The sequence below is a fragment of the Argiope bruennichi genome, chromosome 7, assembly GCF_947563725.1.
Source record: "Argiope bruennichi chromosome 7, qqArgBrue1.1, whole genome shotgun sequence".
NCBI classification, from domain to species: domain Eukaryota; kingdom Metazoa; phylum Arthropoda; class Arachnida; order Araneae; family Araneidae; genus Argiope; species Argiope bruennichi.
Window position 1 is genome coordinate 23425097 of NC_079157.1, and position 22201 is coordinate 23447297.

General features: G+C 25.3%; 1 protein-coding gene across 1 annotated transcript; it reads right to left on the reverse strand.

Annotated features, from left to right (window-relative positions):
* Nucleotides 1–691: 691 nt before the first annotated feature.
* Nucleotides 692–20829, reverse strand: LOC129975793 (proteasomal ATPase-associated factor 1-like). The gene is made up of 11 exons (XM_056089013.1): nt 20707–20829; nt 15536–15576; nt 14447–14550; nt 13297–13386; nt 10071–10163; nt 7277–7427; nt 7005–7193; nt 5415–5506; nt 3252–3364; nt 1053–1135; nt 692–937 (listed from the first exon to the last, which is right to left on the reverse strand). Exons 1-11 carry the CDS (start codon nt 20784–20786, stop codon nt 780–782), a joined length of 1194 nt encoding a protein of 397 aa, XP_055944988.1. The 5' UTR covers nt 20787–20829; the 3' UTR covers nt 692–779.
* Nucleotides 20830–22201: the final 1372 nt, after the last annotated feature.

Below are 22201 nucleotides of genomic sequence, written 5' to 3' on the forward strand. Positions count from 1 at the left end.
TGATTATGTGAACATCTCGGAAATGTTTTTAATGATTTGGATGAAATTTTATATCTAGATAAGGTTGTGTTTCCTAAGTTTATATATATAAGTGTCTTTCTGGAAAAAAAAAAAAAGTGATTTTACAAAAAAAAAAAAAAAAAAAAAAAAAAAAAAATACAGTTTAAGAGATGGAGTTACATCTGAGCTTCGGTAAAAATAATATAATTTTAAACAAGCAATTCTTGTATGTATATATATATAAATTTTTTTATTTCATGTATCTCAAAAATGATTATAACATTTTTTTTTTTTTATAATTAACTATTAGTCTTTTTTTATCTGCTCTCATGCTGACAATGCCGCATAGTGCCATCTCAACATTCCACCACAGTAAAACTGAATGTAAATTCAAAAATATAAGTAAGGATAGATAAACTGTAAAAAGAATACTGTTAATATAGCAGATTATTTTGAATGACATGCTAAACTAAGTAGATTAAATAAAAGAAAAATCACTAAATGACCAGTTCATATGCAGGTAAGATTCAAAATATTTATATGTAATCAGCATGTGATTTGTATATGTATGTTTTTTCCAAAATAAACATGATAAAAAAAATGCTGAGCCAAACTTGGTTTTCCTGGTACTTAATTATTATGTGAATTTGAATAAAATACATTGTGGAGAAAGAAAATTAAAAAATTAACATAAGAGGCAAAAATGCAATCTTTATTTTTGGCAGTGACATAACAATTTACACATGCAGCAAATAAAAAATAATAACAATAATATATTGTTAGAACTTAATATCATATTTTCGAATAAGACCATCTCTCGAACCAGTATAAATTGAAGTCCCATTATAAGCCATACAGTACACGGGATCAAAGCCAGGACCAGTTAACTGTATACATTTGTCACTAAGAAAAGCAATATAACTACAAGTGCCATCACCTAGAAAGAAAACAATTTTCATGTAAATAAAAATATGAATAAACAAGCTGCAATATTTGTGAATAGTAAAAAAAAAAAAAAATCAAAATAATATAATCTAAAATTTATGTATTACCTCTTCCACAAAATACTCCATTTTTAATAGGAATTAAGCATAAAACAGGAGAAGTTGATTCTTCCCAAATAGTAACAGGTTGTCTGAAACAAACATTTATAATTAATACAGAAAAATGATCTAATACACCACAGAATTCCTTTTGGAATTTTTTTTTAATTTAAAAGGGAATGTTATTTTAATAAATAAATTTCAATTTGCTTTGAATAAAGAAACATTCAAAGTATTTTTTTATCTAATTTAACCAACGTTCAGTTGTTCCCTAATTTGATAGTTTAAATAAAAGCAATTCAAAGCTTTTTAATTAATAAATAATTAAAATTCTAATTCACAGATTTAATTAATATATTATTTTTTGATTGAACATTATTATCGTCTCCTAATTTTTGATACATTTACAAATAATATTTTTAATTCTTCTTATCATAGACAAATTCATCTCATCTCATTTCAATCATTATCTCATTTCAGATTGAAAACTTTTAAATGTACAGCAAGAATTATCAAATAAATACTATGGTAACTACTTTTTTATAGTTTTTTTTTTCAGTTAGGATTTAAAATCGATGAAAAAGTAAACTGTATAAAGAATTAAACTGCATAACTGTATCTTTTAAACTTAATTAAATTAAACTTTTACAATGAATTTAAATTAAACAAGTAAATTAAGTAAGTTTCAGCAAGACAGAACAACATGACAATAAAAAGTTCATCTACATATTGGGCAGATAATTTAATCCTCAATATATATATATATATATATATATATATATATATATATATATATATATATATATATATATATATATATATATATATATATATGTGCGTGTGTGTGTGTGTGTGAAGGAAAAAGAAGCATGTTCTTTTAATCATCACACCATCTTTTAATCTTCATGCTTTTGCAGGAAGAATTAAATTTTCTGCTATTATTGTGGTAATAATGGCCAGTAGGAGATGCAGTTCAAAAAGGAAGACAAATAGTGGGAAAAAGAGAGTGTGTGAGAATATTTTAAGCTTTTATATTTTTACAATGGAATGTTGCAGAGAAAGCATATTTGTTTTTATCACAAGTTAGAGATACCATGGAAAAAATAAGTAAGAGCCAGCACAACTCGGAAGTTAAGCCGGAGTTCAAGTGTTTAGAAAATTATGTTTAGAACATGGATAAGCTGAAGTTGTTAAATATATACATAGAGAGAGAAAGATAGGTACATTTTATTAAAAAAAAAAAAAAAAAAAAAAAAAAAAAACATACATTTAAAATATCATTATTTGAATTTATTAGTCATGTTAGCACTCACTTTTAAAAAGGGAATTAAAAAAATGGTCGCAATTTAAAAATTGATCAACAAAAGATTTTATATTCACAGGGAAATTTTTTATTTCAGGTTATTAGCAACATCTCCTTTTTTTTAAATTAATATTCCAACTTAAGTAAATAGCTATTTGAAAAAATAAAAGTTATAAAAAATCTTTAAAAACTCGAAATTTTACATGCTAGTTAATTAGGACAATTAAATAATAATTAAAAGTCCCAGATTAAAAGCCATATTTTATTTACGGCTGTTACTTTATAAGTCTTCATAATAGAAGTTTCACAATGTGAAAATCTTTAATAATGTTATTCCTGCTAAAATGTAATTCAACAATCAAGCAATCACTTGATATAAATTTGATGCATATTACTTTTTCTGTAATCTTATTCACTACATTGAAAACAAAAATTAAATGTTCATGACAGAAAACTTTTAAAAAATGAGTTTACACCAAAACCATTCTTTTCTTTTTTAAAAAAAATTTATAGGAAAATTTTATTCAAAATTTTTATAGAAAATTAAAAGATGAATTTACATTTTAAGACAATTACTAATAATAACTTAAAAGAGTTAATCAGAAAATATAATCATTATTATGTTTACCATTTTTCTTAAAAATACAGGATTTAATATTTTCATTTTCACACAAAACACTACAATTAAACTTTCTTATAAGCCTACATCAAAACGGTTTAATTTCAAGCTTAAGAATTTCATTTATGTCAGGTAAAATCATTACAAAAATTTATAATTTCTAAAATAAAATAAAATATTTCCCCCCTTCCTAAATATATATCTATAGCTCTATTAACACTTCTATTGCTTTGATTTCATTCAAAAGTCGAAAATTTTTAAACTATAATCATAAATAAAACATTACCGTGCTCGCAGATCAAAAAGCCACACTTTGCCATCCTGAGTACCAAAAGCAACTGAAGTAGAAGAAATAAAACAACAGCAGTTGACAGCTGACTCACACTGGTGCTTAAATATCTGTAAAATAACATAACTGAGAAAATTCTTGGGAAACACTCCACATTTCTAGCGTTAAGAGTATACATTAAGTAAATTTGACAAGAATTTCATCTATAGTAATTTATCAATTCATAAACATAAATAAAGTAATCTGAAAAAAAAAATTAGATTTAAAAATAGGAATTTGGGAGAAATGTAATATGTTTATTGGTACATTGCACAATTTTTTAATTTTTAATTAAGGTTAAATAAATCTGTAACAATTTTAAAGTCTTTCATGATAGCGTGGAAAAATAATCAAAACATTATTTTCTATTTAAATTTTTAAATGGAAATTAACTGCTTAGTTAAATATACTGCTTAATCAATCTTTTCTCTCTCTCTTCAAGAAAAAACTGTTAAATATTTTATTAATGCATTTTTAAATTATTCAAAATTTGCTAAAAACAAGGCAAAATATGATAATGCTCCAGACACAACTCCCTGTGTAACAATATAATCTCAATGATTAATTTTAATGTAAAACATATAATAAATTGGTATGCAAACATATATAAACATAATCTTTATTTCTGAATTTTAAGGAATTTTGAATCACTAAGAAAAAGCAATTTTTCAATTATTATAAAAATATATTCCCATTAGAAAACTGAAAAATATTTTTTTCAGAGAAAATGTTTTTGAAAAATTATGAATCTCTATTATTTCTCTTTCTACAATATATGAGGACTTTATTTATTTAATTTTTCTTTTTCATTACAGTAATTTAATTTATATACTGGAAAGACAATGAAGAAGAAATATATAATTTTTAAACTACTGAAAATTATTTTTTCCTCGAGAATTAATCCAAGAATGTAGAACATCTTAAATTTCCTCTACCTATAAAACTTCCTCTAGGAAAGAGAAAAAAAAAAAAAAAAAAAAAATTCTGAACCAGTTTTAGAATTTTTTTTTTTTTTTTTTTTTTTTTTTTTTTTGTCAAATGTTGGAAATCAGGAAAGAAAAGAACTATTTATCAATGAAAAATCTGAGACATGTCGGATTTCTAGTGGGATGATATTTTACCAGGCGATCTTCGTTGTTTCGCAACATTGAAGATATAGTTTATTGAAACTTTTCTTTGATTTACAGAATTTATAAACAAATTTTTATGCATTGAAACATTCTATTACTACAGAAAAGTTTTCATATTTGACTCACTAATGATGATTATTCATTAATAATTATATACATAAGACAGTAAATACAAATTTTTATTATTATAAATTGTTTGATAATTATTATAAATGTCATAACCTAAAGTTTCATCAGAGAAAACATTTTTAAGGAACTCATAGATATTTTGCTTTTTTTATTTAACTTCTAACAAAATAATGATCTGCATTAAAAACCATAAGATATCATTTGATCACAAAGTTTAACTTCCAAGATTTTGTACCATTTTAAAATTTTATAATGAAACTGAAGTTGTAGCTATTATTCTCGTTGTTTTTTTTGTTTTGTTTTATTTCTCTTTTTTTGTAAGTTAACCTTTCTAATTATAGGATGGGTGACTAGAAGAGGAAATTCCCATATAAAACTGCTACAAAATACTCAAGGAGCAGTTCCGCTAGAATATATATATATATAAAATGAATCATATTCTTAATATATATTTCCATATATTATATTTCACTATTTGTATTCCATTATAATATTGATTTTATTATTAATAAATAATCTGTATTCATAGCAAATTGAAATATTTTTCACCATAACATATAATTTTATATGCATTTATCTATTAATGAGAGGATAAGAATTTCATTTTATAGCATTTCTTAAAATATGAACACATACAAAAAAATGACTACACATTATAAAACCTTACTTAAATTGATAAACATGATTTTTATAAAAACATAATTACCATCTAACAAAATTCCAATATATATAAAAAAATTAGATTTATTTATAGAATAGCAACACTAAAATCATAATAGGATTTCTATAACATAACCACATTATATATAAAACAATCAAATAACATTACATAATCAACAAAATAATATAAATAAATTAATACCTGTTGATGACTTTGTAATCCTACACCTTTCAGGAAGCCACTCTCAGATCCTAACAAGAGAAGTTTACCCTCTGTGCCTACTTCTTTTTCATCTACGCTGAGTGAACAAGAGAAGAAAACAGACATTATTTAGAACAAAATATTTTTTTATGTTTGAGAAATTATCAACTACTAAAAGTACTAGCATTTTCATATAATTTAACACATTTACTTCAAAAATTATTACTATTTACAATTAGTGATTCATTGCAAAATGAATCATCAGAATATCATATAAATTATTGTTGTATTCTTCTATGTCAATACATTCCAGAGAATAATGATAGAAAATAGGGATTGAAAGTAATTCCTGTTCAGATAGCATAGTTAAATAAACAAGTAACTTACACTTGTTCATTCAATAATCTGAGATGACATATTTAAACATTGTAAAAAAATAAAGTTTAATTACATAAATATCAGCAAGAAATACATCTGTAAGCAGGACTAGTTGCAAACAGTGCAATCACACACATGAATCTTCAAAGACCTAGTGGCAACATTGCTGAATGAATCAAAAATTTGACACTAAAATACATTTGAATTAATCTGCATATATTTCAAGCTCACCAATCAGAAGAAAGTTGAATACTTTTAGTTCTTACTACACTTACAAAGATCTTCATCAAAAATAATATTTTTTTCAGTGAAGAAAAATTTTTTTACATTTTTTAGAAATAAAATGCAGGCAATGTTCTTGTTACGAAGACTTAAACGCAAATGTGCAGTAATTAATGAACTCAAAATTCATTGTTGAATTTTCCCTTTCAAATTAATAATAAAAATATTAAAACATTTATTTAAAAATATTTTATCTAAATTGTATCAAAATTTTGTTTTTCTTTTTTAAAATTATAATGGCCATGCCAATTACAACCACATCTGCTTAAAGACCTTTCTCTATATTGAAAATAATATAAAATTGTTTGAGAACTATCATTAAGAAAGAACAACTTATATCCTTACTCATTTTTATTCATCTCATTCAATTTAACTAAAAATAAATAAATAAACCTCATAATGATACATGTAAATGTCAAAAATTATCTTAAATAAATCATATATTGTAATCTTATTTGAAAAACTAATTTAACAAATTGTATTTAATAAATTTACTAAGCAAATATTTTTATTTTATTTTTTAACAATCTGTATGATTAAATATTAAATTTACAAAAGAAATTTGGCTATTTAAAATTGTTATATATTCTTATTGTTATTATTCTGTTAAGTTATATATTCTGTTCTGTTATATATTCTTTAAATCAGTCCTTATTAGATCAATCTGTGCACTGTAAGAAATTATTATTTATGAAATTTGTTTTAAAGTTCTACAAATCAACTTTGAATAAGGCCTTGCTTTTTTTCCAGGTCATCACTTTCAATAAGCTTCATATATAAAATGCATCACTCATCATATATGAAAGATCTGTCTTATAATCATGGAAAAAAAATTAATTTTTTTTATAAATGACTGCTTGTTAAAAAAAAAAAAAAAAAAAAAAAAAAAAAAAAACGAATTATTGATGATAAGAAAACTAAATGACTCACTTGGAGGATTTTCAGGAACTCCTACATCAATATCAACGGGAGAAATAGCGCAGCAGTTGATATTACCATTTTCTTTTGAAAGAACATGTAAACAAGAACCAGAACCACAATCCCACAATCGAGCAGAACCATCTTTTGAAACTGAGACTATATTCTTTCCACGGTCAACAACTGCTGCATCTGTCACAGCTAAATTATAGTAATTAATGTTAGCATAATTATTGATTAATACATAAAAATTGACAGTATCACTGATTTTATGTTCTACTTGCCCTCTGTATGGCCAGTTAACGTTCTTGGACACTGTCCAGTATCAGCAGCCCATATTTTTATCTGCATATCAGCACCAGCAGATAATACTACCATTCCAGAAGGGAAAAAAGAACAGTGATAGACATCCCATATATGACCTTCTAAATTTCTCTGAAATATTATATGAATGAAATCAGCAAAATCATATAATTTTAAGAAAATAAAATCAATTTTGTTATAAATAAGCAGTAGTATAGAAAAAGATAGGAGGGCTGCTGGTGAACAGAAACCCTTGACATCATTCTTGGGTTCTTCAAAGACGAAATGGAGGTGTATGTATTTTACTTTAAACTGCACAAAATAATTTGAGATTTTATTTATGATGATTAAATTTATAGGAGATTGCAAAATTGTTTAAAGTGCATTATTTAGCCTTTATATACTATTATCCATAAGTAGAAAAAAATGAAAAGAGTGAAACCATTGCAAATCGAAATGTTCGTATTATATATGTAAACATATTTTAGTAGTTGTGTGACTGAATAGAAGAAACTTTTGAAATTTTAATTTATCAGTTTTCTAGAGTGTGTATTAAAAGTAATTAAATAAAAATGTGGGAATTGGATCTGAAAATAAGAGAACAGTTTAGAAAGAATATGGGCTAAAATAAGATAAAAATTAGGAAATTAACTAAGAATTAAATTATATTTTAAAATACCAATACACACTACACACAATAATAGTAATATACTGGAGCAATATTGAAAAATGTTATTAATCATATTACATAATTTAAAAACAAAGAAAAAAAAGCTTTAGAAATAGCAATCAAATATGCTATCTATTTTACTATAAATTACAGCAGCAAAACCACTTGTTGCAATCTACAGAATTACAAGGTAAAATCCATTACAATTTGACAAGATAGAGACAGACTTAGAAAAAATGTCAATGGCTCATTCTCAATTTGCAACAAATCCAACATGCAGATCTCTAATAATTACAATTCTAAGTACATCTTTAAATACACTTTAATTCTACTAAAATATTTCACAATCACCTCCTGTTCTCATCTTATCTGCTTAGTTAAGTATACAAAAGCATATTAAGTAAGACTAAACATATTAAATGGAATATAAAAATAAATACTTATTTCAAGTGCACTTATCTTTAATAATAAAATTGTATGCTAAGCCTTAATAAGGTGTACAAGATTTTTCTAGAACTATGCTTTAAAAATAAATACAACAATTTGATTTTATTGAAAAAAAATTTCAGGCAAAGAATTTTAAAATTTATATTATAAAACGATTGCATAAGTTTGTACCCAATCTATTGAGAACCTTTAAACCAACAAAATTTAAACAATGTAGCTTTATTAATGAAGAATATAATCTCTATCATTCAGCATGATAGATTTTTACCAATCTAAAGCTTGCCAATTCTATTTTTTATGAATGATCTTGGTATTCCTTGAAAAAGGATAATGGTGTGTTTTTGAACATCCTCATCGATTTTTAAATTTGTGCTACTTAAACTATTCTACAGTAATAAAAAAAGTGATAATTATACGGCATAAAATCAGGTAAATGTGCCGAATATTGAAGAATTACACATTTAACTCTTGCAGGGTTTTTTTTCCCTCCAGCATTTGTTGTGCAACATATGAAAGAAGATAATACCTTTTCTGTTTACAAGGACTGGATGTTTTTCTCAAATGATACCATCGAGTTTAGTAAGTAATACACATTACTTGCCGGAGATGTGATTGTTCCACTACTTTAGAATAATTTGAAATGAACGATTGAAATGATGTACCATTAAATATAAAACAACAATTTTAGAAAGTGAAGCCCTTTGTGACAGGTCCTGAACTTTCACTTGTTTTTTTAAGTGTTCTTTTGAGCCGAATATTGTAATAAAAAAGGGACAAATTCATACAATTAAGCTTATTCAGGATATGTATTTGGAAACATATTCAAGTCCTTTTAAACTAGTGAAACACAGCCAAATTTTCAATATTCGGCTTCTCCACAGTTTGAAATAGTTGTTATTTTATGGTTTCCTTCCACTAAAGCACTCACAAAGTCATCGTAAAGGACAGAATTTAAATAAACAATTAAAGTTTTTGCGCAGTTTTAACACTGATGACTTTCCAAAATTCACAAAGCAATATATGTTAGAAGAGGAACTATTTTATTATCCATTTTTAAAAACATATATAACAATAAAAAAAAAAAACTTATTTTATCAATATTTAGTGCTGTAGGTTTGAAGACGCTTCTATCTCTTAAGTGCAAGCAATACAACCAAAGCTTAGGCTTTTAACTATAAATGGTATCATCAATGACAACCAATGGATTTTTTTTAATGACCATGATGCATTACAGAGAAAATGGCCACAAAGAGAAATCTTAATAATAGTCTCTATGCTTCAATTAGTAGAGCATGGACTTGTTAATCTGTTTGGGTTTGAGTTATGGTCTGAGCAGACAAATCTAAGAACTCATCTTAGTTCAAATTCTGCTTTTTTTTATTTATGCTGTACATAATTCTAGATCTTTGTTTTAAATTCTGTAAAAGTATTATGGAATATTTAAAATGTAGAAATTCTGTTCCATATGTCATAGGTAAATCCTCTGTTATGTCAAAAATTGCTTCAAACTAATAAATCTAATTAATTGATGAAACTATGATTTATAATTATTTGCATATAATGATACTGAGATTAAACACATATGTAACACAAGTTTGAAAAAAAATTATGTAAAAATTTCTACATTTTGATTCGATTGTTTTTATTTATTTACTTACAAGCACAGTTCCAGTTGCTGCATTCCAGATTAAGAGTTTATTTTCTGAACACACAGAGACACCAAGCTCCGCAGTAACATCTAAACTTACAACCTAAAAAGAATATATGAATATTATTGTAATATAATTCTTAATATCAATTTAAAGGATAAAAATTATCTAAATGTGTAACCATGTTAGGAAAAAACAAAATAAAAAATTATAATAGTAACAATTAAGATATAAATATTATAGAGTGTGACTATATTTTAAAATGGATAATAACAGCTTCATATTAAAAAAAATGATGGTTAATTGTGAGAATGGGTCATAATTCTGACTTGTGATGATGATGTTGTGTCTACATTAGCACAGAAAGGGGATGTGGTAGCTTCTGAGGGTAAAAACCCCCGAGCACCCAAGGGCAGAAGTTTGACTTCCAGCTCAAATGAAGATGACACTCACACACCCGCTTGCGCAACCTCTTTTAACAGGGGGTGGGGTGGGGGGTCATTCACACATCTCACAGACAAAACACAGGGTGAAGAATAACCATGCCCATACCAGGATTCGAATCTACGATGTCCATAGCAAGGGGAAGATGAGCTACCCCTAATCCAGGTTGCCAGAAATTCTGACTTGTAGTTAGATGATAAGAACAAGATTTAAAGTGGCAAATATTAGCAAAGATAATTTTAAAAAGGTGAAATTCCCAAAACTTATATACACAAAATAGCACATTAGAATAGTGATAAGATGTAACTGGTAGGACTGGTCTGTCTAAAACATTCTTACCTCATAAATATATTCTAATAAATATATTTATGAGGTAATAAATGCTTGTGTATTATTAACTGCATGCAACTGATGAACAATAGTTGTGATAGAGTCTAAACTTGTGTGATCTGGCCATTCTTTTTTTCACAATCAAACAATGGAATGTGGTTAATGCACAAATATGAGAATAATGAATATGTATTTTTGGTTGATTTAAATCAATATTTTAAAAAGAATTAAATTGAAGTTAAAAAACTATATAGCAAATTTCATACCTTTAAAACACCAACATTTTGAATTATCACATTTATATGCTTATAAAAGTACAGATTGACAGATAGTCAACCCTTAGACAGATGCAGTTCAAAATTTGATACAGATCTATACTTTAGATATAAAACTGTGAACCAACTTCCATCTACCTAAGTTGTTGTGTTTTTGAATTACTGCATTCTTATACATGTAAAAGAAAAGAGCAATGGATGGCCAACTTCGAGATGGATTTGGTTCTAATTTAATACACATCTGTACTTTAGATATTAAAACTGTGCACTTAAAATTATTATTCAGGCAGCTCTATTCATTTTTTAGATATTGTTAACTTATATAGTGGCAGCTGGACAGACAGATTTCCTCAGAATGGATTTTGTTCAAAATGTGATAGAAATTCAACATTTGGTCATAAGTTGAGAAACAAAATTTCATCCATCTAGCTAGACCCATTTTTGTTCTCAGAGAGCCAAGCAGCATTATGTAAATGTACTTTTGAGACTCAGAGATGTCTGAAGCAATAAGATTTGACAAAATCTCGAAATCAACATTTTTGACAATCAATACTTTTTTGTTTCATAAGTTTGTTAATTTTTTTAAAAAATTTCTTTTGAAAATGCAGGATAATAATATTCTTAATTATATCATATTATGCAACAGGGAAGGTTTCAGGCTCTTCAGAATAGGAATCAAATAAATATTTCCAATTAAAAGCTTATTATATTAAGAGTCAAAATTTGATTCCAAAAAGCGCAATAATTATATAATTGTTGTGACAATATGATGACATCATTTTATTAGAATATATTTTTCAAGAAAAAATATTTTTAAAATCAATTCAAAAGAAGGTTTTGCAATAGCTGGTATCTTTTCTTTATATAAATCAATATTATTTTCTATCTGGATGCTTTAATAAAGCAATAGCATCCTAAAAACTTATGAAAAGTCAATCAAAACTCAATATTACAAAAATGGAGCTTTACAAAAAATATTTCTATTTAAATATATAATATTTAAATTAATTAAACTTTAACATCAGATTTCTACCATACGATTTTATATTAATTTTAAAAGTAAATAGGAATTTCAACTGTAGCAAGAATTTTATTTTTACAAACCAATTTTTCAAAATGAAACTTCAACCACATAAATACTTTTTGTTATGAAAAAAAATACATGTAAAAATGACTCATTCAAAATGTACTAATAATTTTATCAGTATTTCAATAAGCTGTAAAAAATAAATGTAAATTATGAACAGATATCTACTGACACTTTTGTCCATGACTGCACATAATTATGTAGATGATAATTTCTTAAAATAATTCTTGCAGCTGTAAGATATGCATAAACTTACATACTTTATAAACATTCATTCAAGAGAAATTATAGAAATCATAATAAAAAGAATGACAAAATAGTATTCAACAAAATAAATAGATAGACCTTTTTACAAAATCATTATAAAGAAGGGTAATAATGGTCTCTTTTTTCAAAATAAATGTTTCCATTTTAAATTTTTATCAAAAAAATAAAAACAATTTTGTTTTGATAAGGTAAAAAGTTTAATACTATCAATAGTAAACAGCAAAACAAATTGAAATATGAGCATCAAATATAATTTAATAATACATTAGCATAAAATAATTTATATTAATGTAAAAAAATATTTCCAATCACAAGTTACGAAATTTAGCATTACAGGTGTAATCCTCAATAAACTGCATAAAAAATAAACTCTAATTATTTTCATTAAATTTGGATAATAAAAAAAATTGCAACAATCTAAACTTATCAAATAAAAGAACAAATAATTCAAAATCTATTTAGTATATCTATCAAAATAATTATTTCTCATTTTAAATCTATCTCTCATTTACTTATTAAACTCTCAATAAAAATATCTGCGAGTGCCACCATATAGCTGATTAGCATATTATTTTTTGCCATGCAAGTATGCAATAATAGTATGCAAATCAATCCATTAAGTTTGCAATATAGCTTAATTCAGAGCTTAAAGTTATAGAATTTAGCATAACTGAGTATGCATTTGATCTATTTTTAACTCTAAAATAAACAAGTAGCTTCTTTTCCAAAATATTTTTAATAGTTTTTGTAAACATTTTAGTAAAGTGTTTTGACCACTAAAATGCAAATTTTCTGCTTATTATATCTTTGAATTTAAAAGCATATCACTTACACTTTTCTGATGAATTCGTGAAAAAATTTTATTTGGAGCAAAAAATTCACATCTACAATTTGGATCTTCATGAGAAAGGCACAGAGAAACCTATAAAAAAAATCATATATATCAATAAAGTTTGTTAATCTTTCATGATAGCTTAAAAACTTATTGTTTAAAAAGATTGTTTTTATATGTAAGAATTATAAACTTGAACAAGCATAACACAAGCGTTAAAAAATCTGAAAATATTAAACATGCTTTAAGATCATTAAATTTTTGACCCATAGATATCAAGTCATCATGTAATTAATTCTCTATTTAATTATTCAAGAGTGGGGCTTCGTGTGAAATTGTATTTTGTATAGCTCTACCAGCCCCCCCCCCTCTTTTAAGCTAAATAGTAATCATTTGATAATTTATTAGAAATAATGCATATTTAGGATCCCATAACAAATACAACCTGAGTTCTAATTTCCCCCTTCATCAATTTATATACCCAATTATATCCTTTAAACAAAATAAAACAATTTGTTTGTCCTCAAAAGAATCAAAATCAATTAACCTTTTAAGTGCATTCGATGTGCATACATTTCGATCCAAATCTACTTTTAGGTGCAGTCGATGGGTAATTTTTTTATCTAATAAATATGAAATCTTAATCACTTTGTTATGATTTTTGGCAAAATTTACTATGCAATCATTTGTATTGCATATGCATCATCACTTGACTTTAAAAAGAAGAATTTAAAGGACCTTAAAAAATAAATTCTGCAGTTAATTGGCTAAAAATAAATTATGGCTAATAGAATATCATACTATTTGTAAGAAAATCAAAATCAAGAATCCATACATTTAAATAACATTCAAAGAAAAGTAAGCCGTGACATTTCATAAATAATAAAGAAACATGTTAAAAGAAAATGGAAATGTTGTGTTAAAAAATGCATATAACACAATATGGAAAACTAAGTGCAGTCAATCTGCTTTTATAACTTTTTGTATGAAATTTCTAAATAATCCATCCAAATTAAACAAAAATACAGAGTGTACCAAAAGTGTTAATCCAAATACGATTTGTTTTCAAAATACACATTTAAAAATTTGTAACGAAGAATTCGAATTTAAAAATGTAAAAAAGGTTTTATACAATAAAAAAGAAACATACAGGTGTAACATTTTCTACTTTAAAACGGTCAGAAGCTTCAATAGTATGCAGTTCATTTTCTGATGACTTGACAGATGTTAATTTTCCATGGATACTATTTTTACCTAAAAAAGAAATATAAATGAAAGAGCATTTAAAATAGTTCAGATGTGATAATTAATGCAAGTAGAATAAATCAATTGAAAATATTAGGTATTGAATGGCATCATCAAGAAACCTGATTTAATCCAAAGATATTAAAATAGATTGTATCTCAAATAATGACATGCAAATGAAGAATGATTTTTCGTCATGCCTTAGAGAATTTTTTTAATGAGCTATGTTACTATAGAAAATAAAAATAAAAATTGCTTAAAAAATATACTTGTTTGAGAAATCCTTAGAATTAATCAATAATTATTATTGATCACATATTATTTTCACATAAGAAATTAGTGAAAATGGAAATAATGATACAATAGTAGATGAAAATTTTTAACCCAAACTGAACTGACTTTGGAACTTGAATATGGTTCTTACATTTATTGATAACTTGAGCTTATTTTAATTTTGTTTTAATTTATTTTCAATGATTGTTACTTATAACAATTAAATGAACACAATCGATTTTTTTTCTTTAAATGTACATACTTTTTGAAATTCAATAATGAGTGCTGGATAGCTTAAAAGTATCTCAGTTTATTGCAATAAGTTTAAAATATTAAAAGAAGCAAGTTTAAAATATTAAAAAAAATATTAAATAAGAAGATTAAATTGAGTAATTTTTTTTTAATGAGCATTACATGCTACATAATAACAATGTTATGAATAATAAGCTGAATTCTCAATATGACAATAAACTAAATATATAAAAATATATAGAAATATATATATGACTATATACAGAAAAGACTTTATAAGAATACGACATTATATAGAAAAATTATAAAGTCTTTTATTATAATAATTAGCAAGACAATAAAAAAATCAGTTGACAGAATTAAATAAATAAAAAAATAATTAAAAAAATTAAACATTTATCATGCTTTAAAAAAGGAAAAATATATCTATCAATAAACAATGCTTATTAACTAGGGAATTGACACTTACCATATTCTTTGCAAGAAATCCAGGCAGTACCATCTTTTTCCCTGAGCAATAAAAAAGAAAAGAAAAAATGTAGGATGGATTTATATAATTATTTACTTTAATGAGAATTAAAGATTCTTTTTTAAGAGCAAGCAAAGGGAAGGGGAAGGATATATCAACGTAAGGTATTATAAAACTCAATAGATAACAAAATATTTTTAACAATTCTTTAATAATAATCAATGAAATAAACCTAAACCATATTTCCAAAAGCTATATTTCACATTAAATATAGCTTTTTATATCATATTACATAAAACAATTGCAAAATCCATAGAGGGTCATTTAAACCTTCCAAGCAAGCTGCTGTATTTGGTCTGTTTATGATCAACTTAAACAGATTTTTACAAATATTCATTCCAACCTTAAATTAATGATTATTTTGTTATCAGTTAAATTTTTTAAAAATCATATAATTTTCAAAAAGAAAAAAAATTACTTTTTTGCATTGGAAATTTCAGATGCATTAAGTTATATCTGGTTTATTTACCAATATTTTTCAATAAAAAATAATTGAGATAAAGTACAGTATTTAAAAGCAAGTATTGTTTTTATAAGCTACAATTTTCGACAACATAAAAGAAATATAATGAAACACTTTTGCAAACCAAAAAATCTACTTAAATATTTTAATTCTTTCTTACACCAGCATGTTTACTTCTATTAATTGAAAGGTATTTCTCAACATGAAAATATGTTTCAACATCATCAAATGGTAATATTACATTAATATAAAACTCAACCAAACTAGCACAATGGGAAATTTTGTAGTTTTTTTTGTAGACATCTCTTAGGGATATGCCCATACCATTACTACAACATGTTAAGTCTTCACACCGAAAGTGCAGTTTGCTCTCTTTTGCAATTCAACTTGAAAATCATTTTTTTAAAAATTTTTCATATTATACTTAAAATGTTAAGTTTCCTTTAATTAATAATTCCAGTACTTTTTTTATAGATGGATACTTATTTGCATTAATGCATTATCCAATAAACAACTTCAATACATACAAAAAAAAGAGGGAGACCCCCCCCCCCCAGAATGCCATATAGTGGCTCTAAAATTTACAAAAACAGTTGAATTCTAAATATACATATTAAACATAATATTATAAATGCAAATACTGAATATATTATATATCAGCACCTGCATATACATAATCAATTACAAAAAAAAAAAGTCCTTTCATAGCTTTTCTTACTCTTTATACACAATTGAACATAACCCACATTAACTCTGAAAATCGACTAGTGTAAAAGGGAAGGAAATTATATTTCAAGCATGAAATCTATTGCAAAACAGCAAGTTAAAGTATAAATCCCTTGTTTAAACACATTTTTTTTTGGTTCGCACACACACATTAGTATCCAGGAAAGCAGAGGTTAAATACAAGATTTGCTCTGCAACTCCTTTTTTTTTATAAAGAAATTTTTCAATAAAACATGAAATTTATGTTTTTCTTCAGAGATATGAAATTTGTTCACATAAATTATGTATTTTCATAATCTTTCATGCAATAGTAAGAAGAAGAAGAATGGTGAATTTCGAAAATCTATTGCATGTATATGTCCTACTAACATAGATGAAATATGCTAGCAATAGAACAAATACAATAAAAAAATATTCATCATTAAATAAATTCTCTTATGATTCTTCATACGATTATTTGTCTTCTTGATCAGATAGTATGTCAGAAGAGCTTCAATTGAATAAAGAAAAATGGGCAAGACTTAATGTTTAATTTCCTACCAAGCATAAGAAAATTATACCAGAAGTCCACCAATTTGGATGGATACAAGAAATGGTAAAAACTGGCTGTTGAGGTTGCAATTAAAAAAAATTGAAACAATTATATTTGGCAAAAAAAAAAAAAAAAAAAAAAAAACACATCCTTAAAAATTTTAATTTTAGTGAATAAACCTTTTAGCATACACACACAATTTTGGATCATCAGTTTATATGCAGAATCACTTTGACCCAAATTGTCACACACTTACTTTTTATTTAATTGGCCATTTTGGACAAAAATAAAATATGGTTAGAGTATAAGGATATTATTTCTGTTCCAATATGTTATATTTCAGGCACAAATGCAATTTTTAATAAGGAAAATGAAAATTGAACTTCCCTCTTCTTCAGTATATTTTCTGCATTCCTTTCTTTTTTCAATATTTTTTTTTCTGTTTTAAAAAAATTGAATTTATAAGAAAATCAATATTTTAAAGTTTACATTTAACATTTTTTTAAAAAAAGAAGCAAAAATTTTTTACATAAAGAATTATTTAAATACATTTCAAGACAATGTTTGCAAATAATAAGAAAATGCATTTGATATAAAGATTTGTAATATTTTTTTACAAAATGAGAGATACTTTCAATCACATTTTCCAGGGCACTCAGAATTCTTCAGAATCTGCATCATGATCCAAGTTCATAATACCAGTAAAATTTCATCAATATCAGACAAATCTGCCTTTTTATTTTCATTACGAATACGAATACATGTAAGAAGATTTTTAAGTTTTTATTGCTCATGTTTCCACGATGTCAAAGTCACATTAAATTAATATGAAACACTAATACATGCATGGTCAATTTGATTCAAACCAGCAAATAAAAAATGAAGTACACAATTTCTCAGGTTTTTGCTTCTCTTCTTCTAGCTCCCTTATACAGGTATAAGAAATAAAAAGTACAAGCTTTTTTTATAAATTCCTAGAATTTATAAACAAAAGAGGCAGATTGGCATAAAAAAACCTTGTTGATGAATTAATTTTAAGTTGGGCCAAATTGTGCTCATCTAAATAAGCAATACAGTAATTTACAATTAAATTTCTTAACATACATACATACACAAATGCATTCATTTTTAATGTAACGCAAATACTAAAACAATCAAATTTATAAGCTTCCTTACAGTTGATTTCATTCTATGTAACTTTAATTTTTAGAAATATTACAAAATAATGTACTTTAAAATAATGGCTAATTGAGTAATTATATTAATTTTGTTTAATTTCTTCTATCAATTAACTGTTAAGTTCTTTTACACTTTTTCTTTCTTTTTAAAACATATTTTGGCAAAAATTTCAGCTTCATCCGGCTATTCCATATTATTCGAAAGTTTCAGCTAATCCATATGAATAAAAATTCATAATTTTTTTTAAAATTTTAATCACATACTGTCATTACAACAAGTTTTTAAAAATTCATAACAGTTTGTTACTGACTAAAGACTGCTTTTCAAATGGTTGAAGCAATTTCAGAATTATTTTTACACTACACAGTTAATATAAAACATAATTTCACTATCCTTGCAATCATAAAACAAATATTAATTGCTTCAATTAATTTTATATAGATAAACCAGCATCTTTCGTAAATATTGAAAGCAATTCAAATCTGGCCTAAATATTTTTGTTCTAAGCAACTATTTCACTTTCTCACAAGAATTATGAATACTTGTACTTTAATTGTATGCCAGTTAATAACTGCAAAGATAATGAAATAGTTGTGAATCATCATGTGAGAACATGATGTTGTTTTTGGTTTGGTGTTTTTGAAACTTTAAAATAAGAATCCGTTCAGGAGCATACGCTGGAAAACAAACCTCATTCCTTCCTTCCTTTAAAATGCACAGGCAGAAAAGCAAAAGGTATGATTTGTAGGAACTCATTAACTGTAGGAATTTTTTCTTAGGACCATAAATATGAGAAAATATTTCAAATCTCAAACATTTTAGATTAGTTTCTGAATTAAAACTATCTCAGGATTTAATTAAAAATATCTTTGTAGAAGGATCATAGTGTAAAATTCAATCCTTTTTTTTTTTTTTTTTTTTTTTCAAAACAATTTTTTTTTTTTCAATTTATTAATGCATTTCATGGAAGGAATGATGATTTAAACATTCAATTTTTTTTCTCAAAATTTTTCTTGAATAACTTGAAATTTGTGATTAACAGATTTTAAATTTTTTTTTTCAATTCATGATTAATTACCAAAGATATCATTTTAGTCTATTACCTGTGTTCATTAATGACCAAAATTCATCAAAGCCATGCACTAAAGCCAAAAGTCTACCAATGATATATAGAAATATTCAAAAGGTTTTCAACTTACAAAAGAACTTAATTATGATATTCACTTAACTACAAATTAGTTAATAGGATTTCAGTTGAATAGGATTTACCGATTTTAATAAACTTTATGAATAATATTAAGATTCTGTGTAATGCTCTGCATCTGCATGAGGATGTAATGATGTTTTCAGTTATTAGGAAAAACAAAATGAATACTAAAAGAAAATATTTATTTTTTCTTTAAATTAAAAATTATGATAAATTTATTCAATCCATTGGACACTGTTGTTGATTGATAATAATTTATAATATAACTACATGTATAAAATAAGAGGAAAAATTTTGAATTTTATTTTTACAAGAATTAAATTTTGAATAATATATAACATTAACCTTTAGAAAATAAACAAGTAAAAATACAGAACAGTAAGCAAAGAATGACAATGCAATAGCTTTTATATAGTCTACAGTTACACCTTTTCCCAATGAAATACACACAAGTAGGAACAAAATTACATGTATCATTTTGATATTTTCCAGAAAGACATGAAATGCCGTATTTACAATTTGATCAATCACTACACAGCATCAATAATTTATTTCAATCCATATTTCATTAGAATTTTATCAATATTTGTTGTAAGCTTTTTTTCGTCTTTTTCCAAGGCAAATAGTATCATGTATCTCTGCTCTTTATAATCACGAATTTTCGATAATGCCATTGTTTTTGCAGCTTTCAGTATGTTTTCATTTTCTTCAGTTCTGTCAAAATTTGAATTTTGTAAACAAAGGTAATATAAAACGGATTCATTAATATCAATAAGTTGTTGTGATAATAACTTGCGTTCTTTTCTAATAAATATTTCCAAATTTGTTGAATATTCCAAAAATTCTCTAATTTCTTCATTGTTATGAGTTTTCAAACGAAGATTAAAATATTTTTCAATAGAAGACATGATTGTATAACAAACGATGTTTCAATTAAAAGAGCATTTTAATATAAATCAAAAAAATGCTCAAGAATTCATACGACTATGATACATAAATATTACCTTAAAGCCTCATCCCAATCGCACTGTATTGAAAGCAAAGGTCTCTTAACAATTGTTGGAGTGACAGAATCTACATCCATTCTTTCTATCAAATTCCATAAACAAAAACAAACTATTCTAGAATTAATACCTTGCTGAATGTGTTGCCAAAACACTTTGATGTAAAAAAGTGATTTTTAAGAAAGCCACCGTCTCAGCAAAGTGAGGTAGATAAGTTATTTTGAGAAAGTTGATAAACAGAATTGAAAATTCTATAGAGCAAGAATGATTGATGCTTTTTTAATATCCCTTGTTCTATCAAGAGATTGGATGCATTTTTAAGTATCTAACATCTAGTTTCAACGGGAAAGGATTAGATAAATCAATAACTTTAAATATTCATTCATTAAAACGATTTTTTTTGGGGGGGTTCTTTTTGAATCCAGTTTTGTAAATTCCTTTCAGGATCAATTTCAAAAAGAAGTTCTGAGATGATTAGTAACATTTTCATTATGTTATTTATAATTGCAGTAAAGCTATCCTCGCCAAATGTGCGTTACCATGATTATATTTTATGCTGTATTTTATTATTCTTTTTATCATATAATGTGGAAGCAAAATGAATAATAAATTATTTCAGATTACTGGTTAGATAATATAATAGTTTATCATAAAAGCTAGAATCATGGCTCGATTTTAAAAGTTCAAAGATAATATGCTTTTTTTTTATCATTTTGTTTTTGCAAAAGTAATTTGCTTTCTCTATGATAGATGGCAGCAGGACATTTTGCATAAAAAGCGTTCAATTTAATCATTAGTATGCTCTTTGAATAAAAAAATATTTCACAAAATGCTGGAAAAAAAAAGTTGGCCTTAAAAAATATAATGCCAAATTTGTTTCAAACTAGTGGGCTTCTTCCAAAATATTTAGAGTGTGTTTCTTAGAAAATATTTATTATATTATTAAAAAACATAAAGGTACTTCATTTTCTTATGATATTCTCTTATATAATCAAGTCAAGTCCGTAATCAAATGTATATGACCTTGAGTTGAGGTCGCTTAATACCATGGAATCCTGGTATTTTGCGTTTCTACGAGTATGAACTCCATTTAAAATTGATGTATTCATTATTGCTGGTCAGTTTAGAAATACATAATAGGATAGATCGGAAAAAAAGTCAATTTCTTTTCTTTCTTGTTATTTATCACGGTATATTGCTTATTGGTAAGAAATAAAGCAGGAAAAAAATTAGTAAAATTGACTGATATCGTTTGCTCTCTGACGTGTATTTCGTAAAAAATGAGAAAATTGATTTTCGAAAATTGAAATCGATAACTTTAAAGAGTCACCGAGACAATGACTTAAAATAGTCCGATGTATATGCACATCAAACTATTAAGTGGGTCTAAAAATGAATCAACTTTATTTATTTTTTTCGCTTATGGTAACAAAGCGAAGTAGCGACTAAGCTCTAAAAGTAGAATATCATTTGTTAGGGAAAATCGAATGGCAAA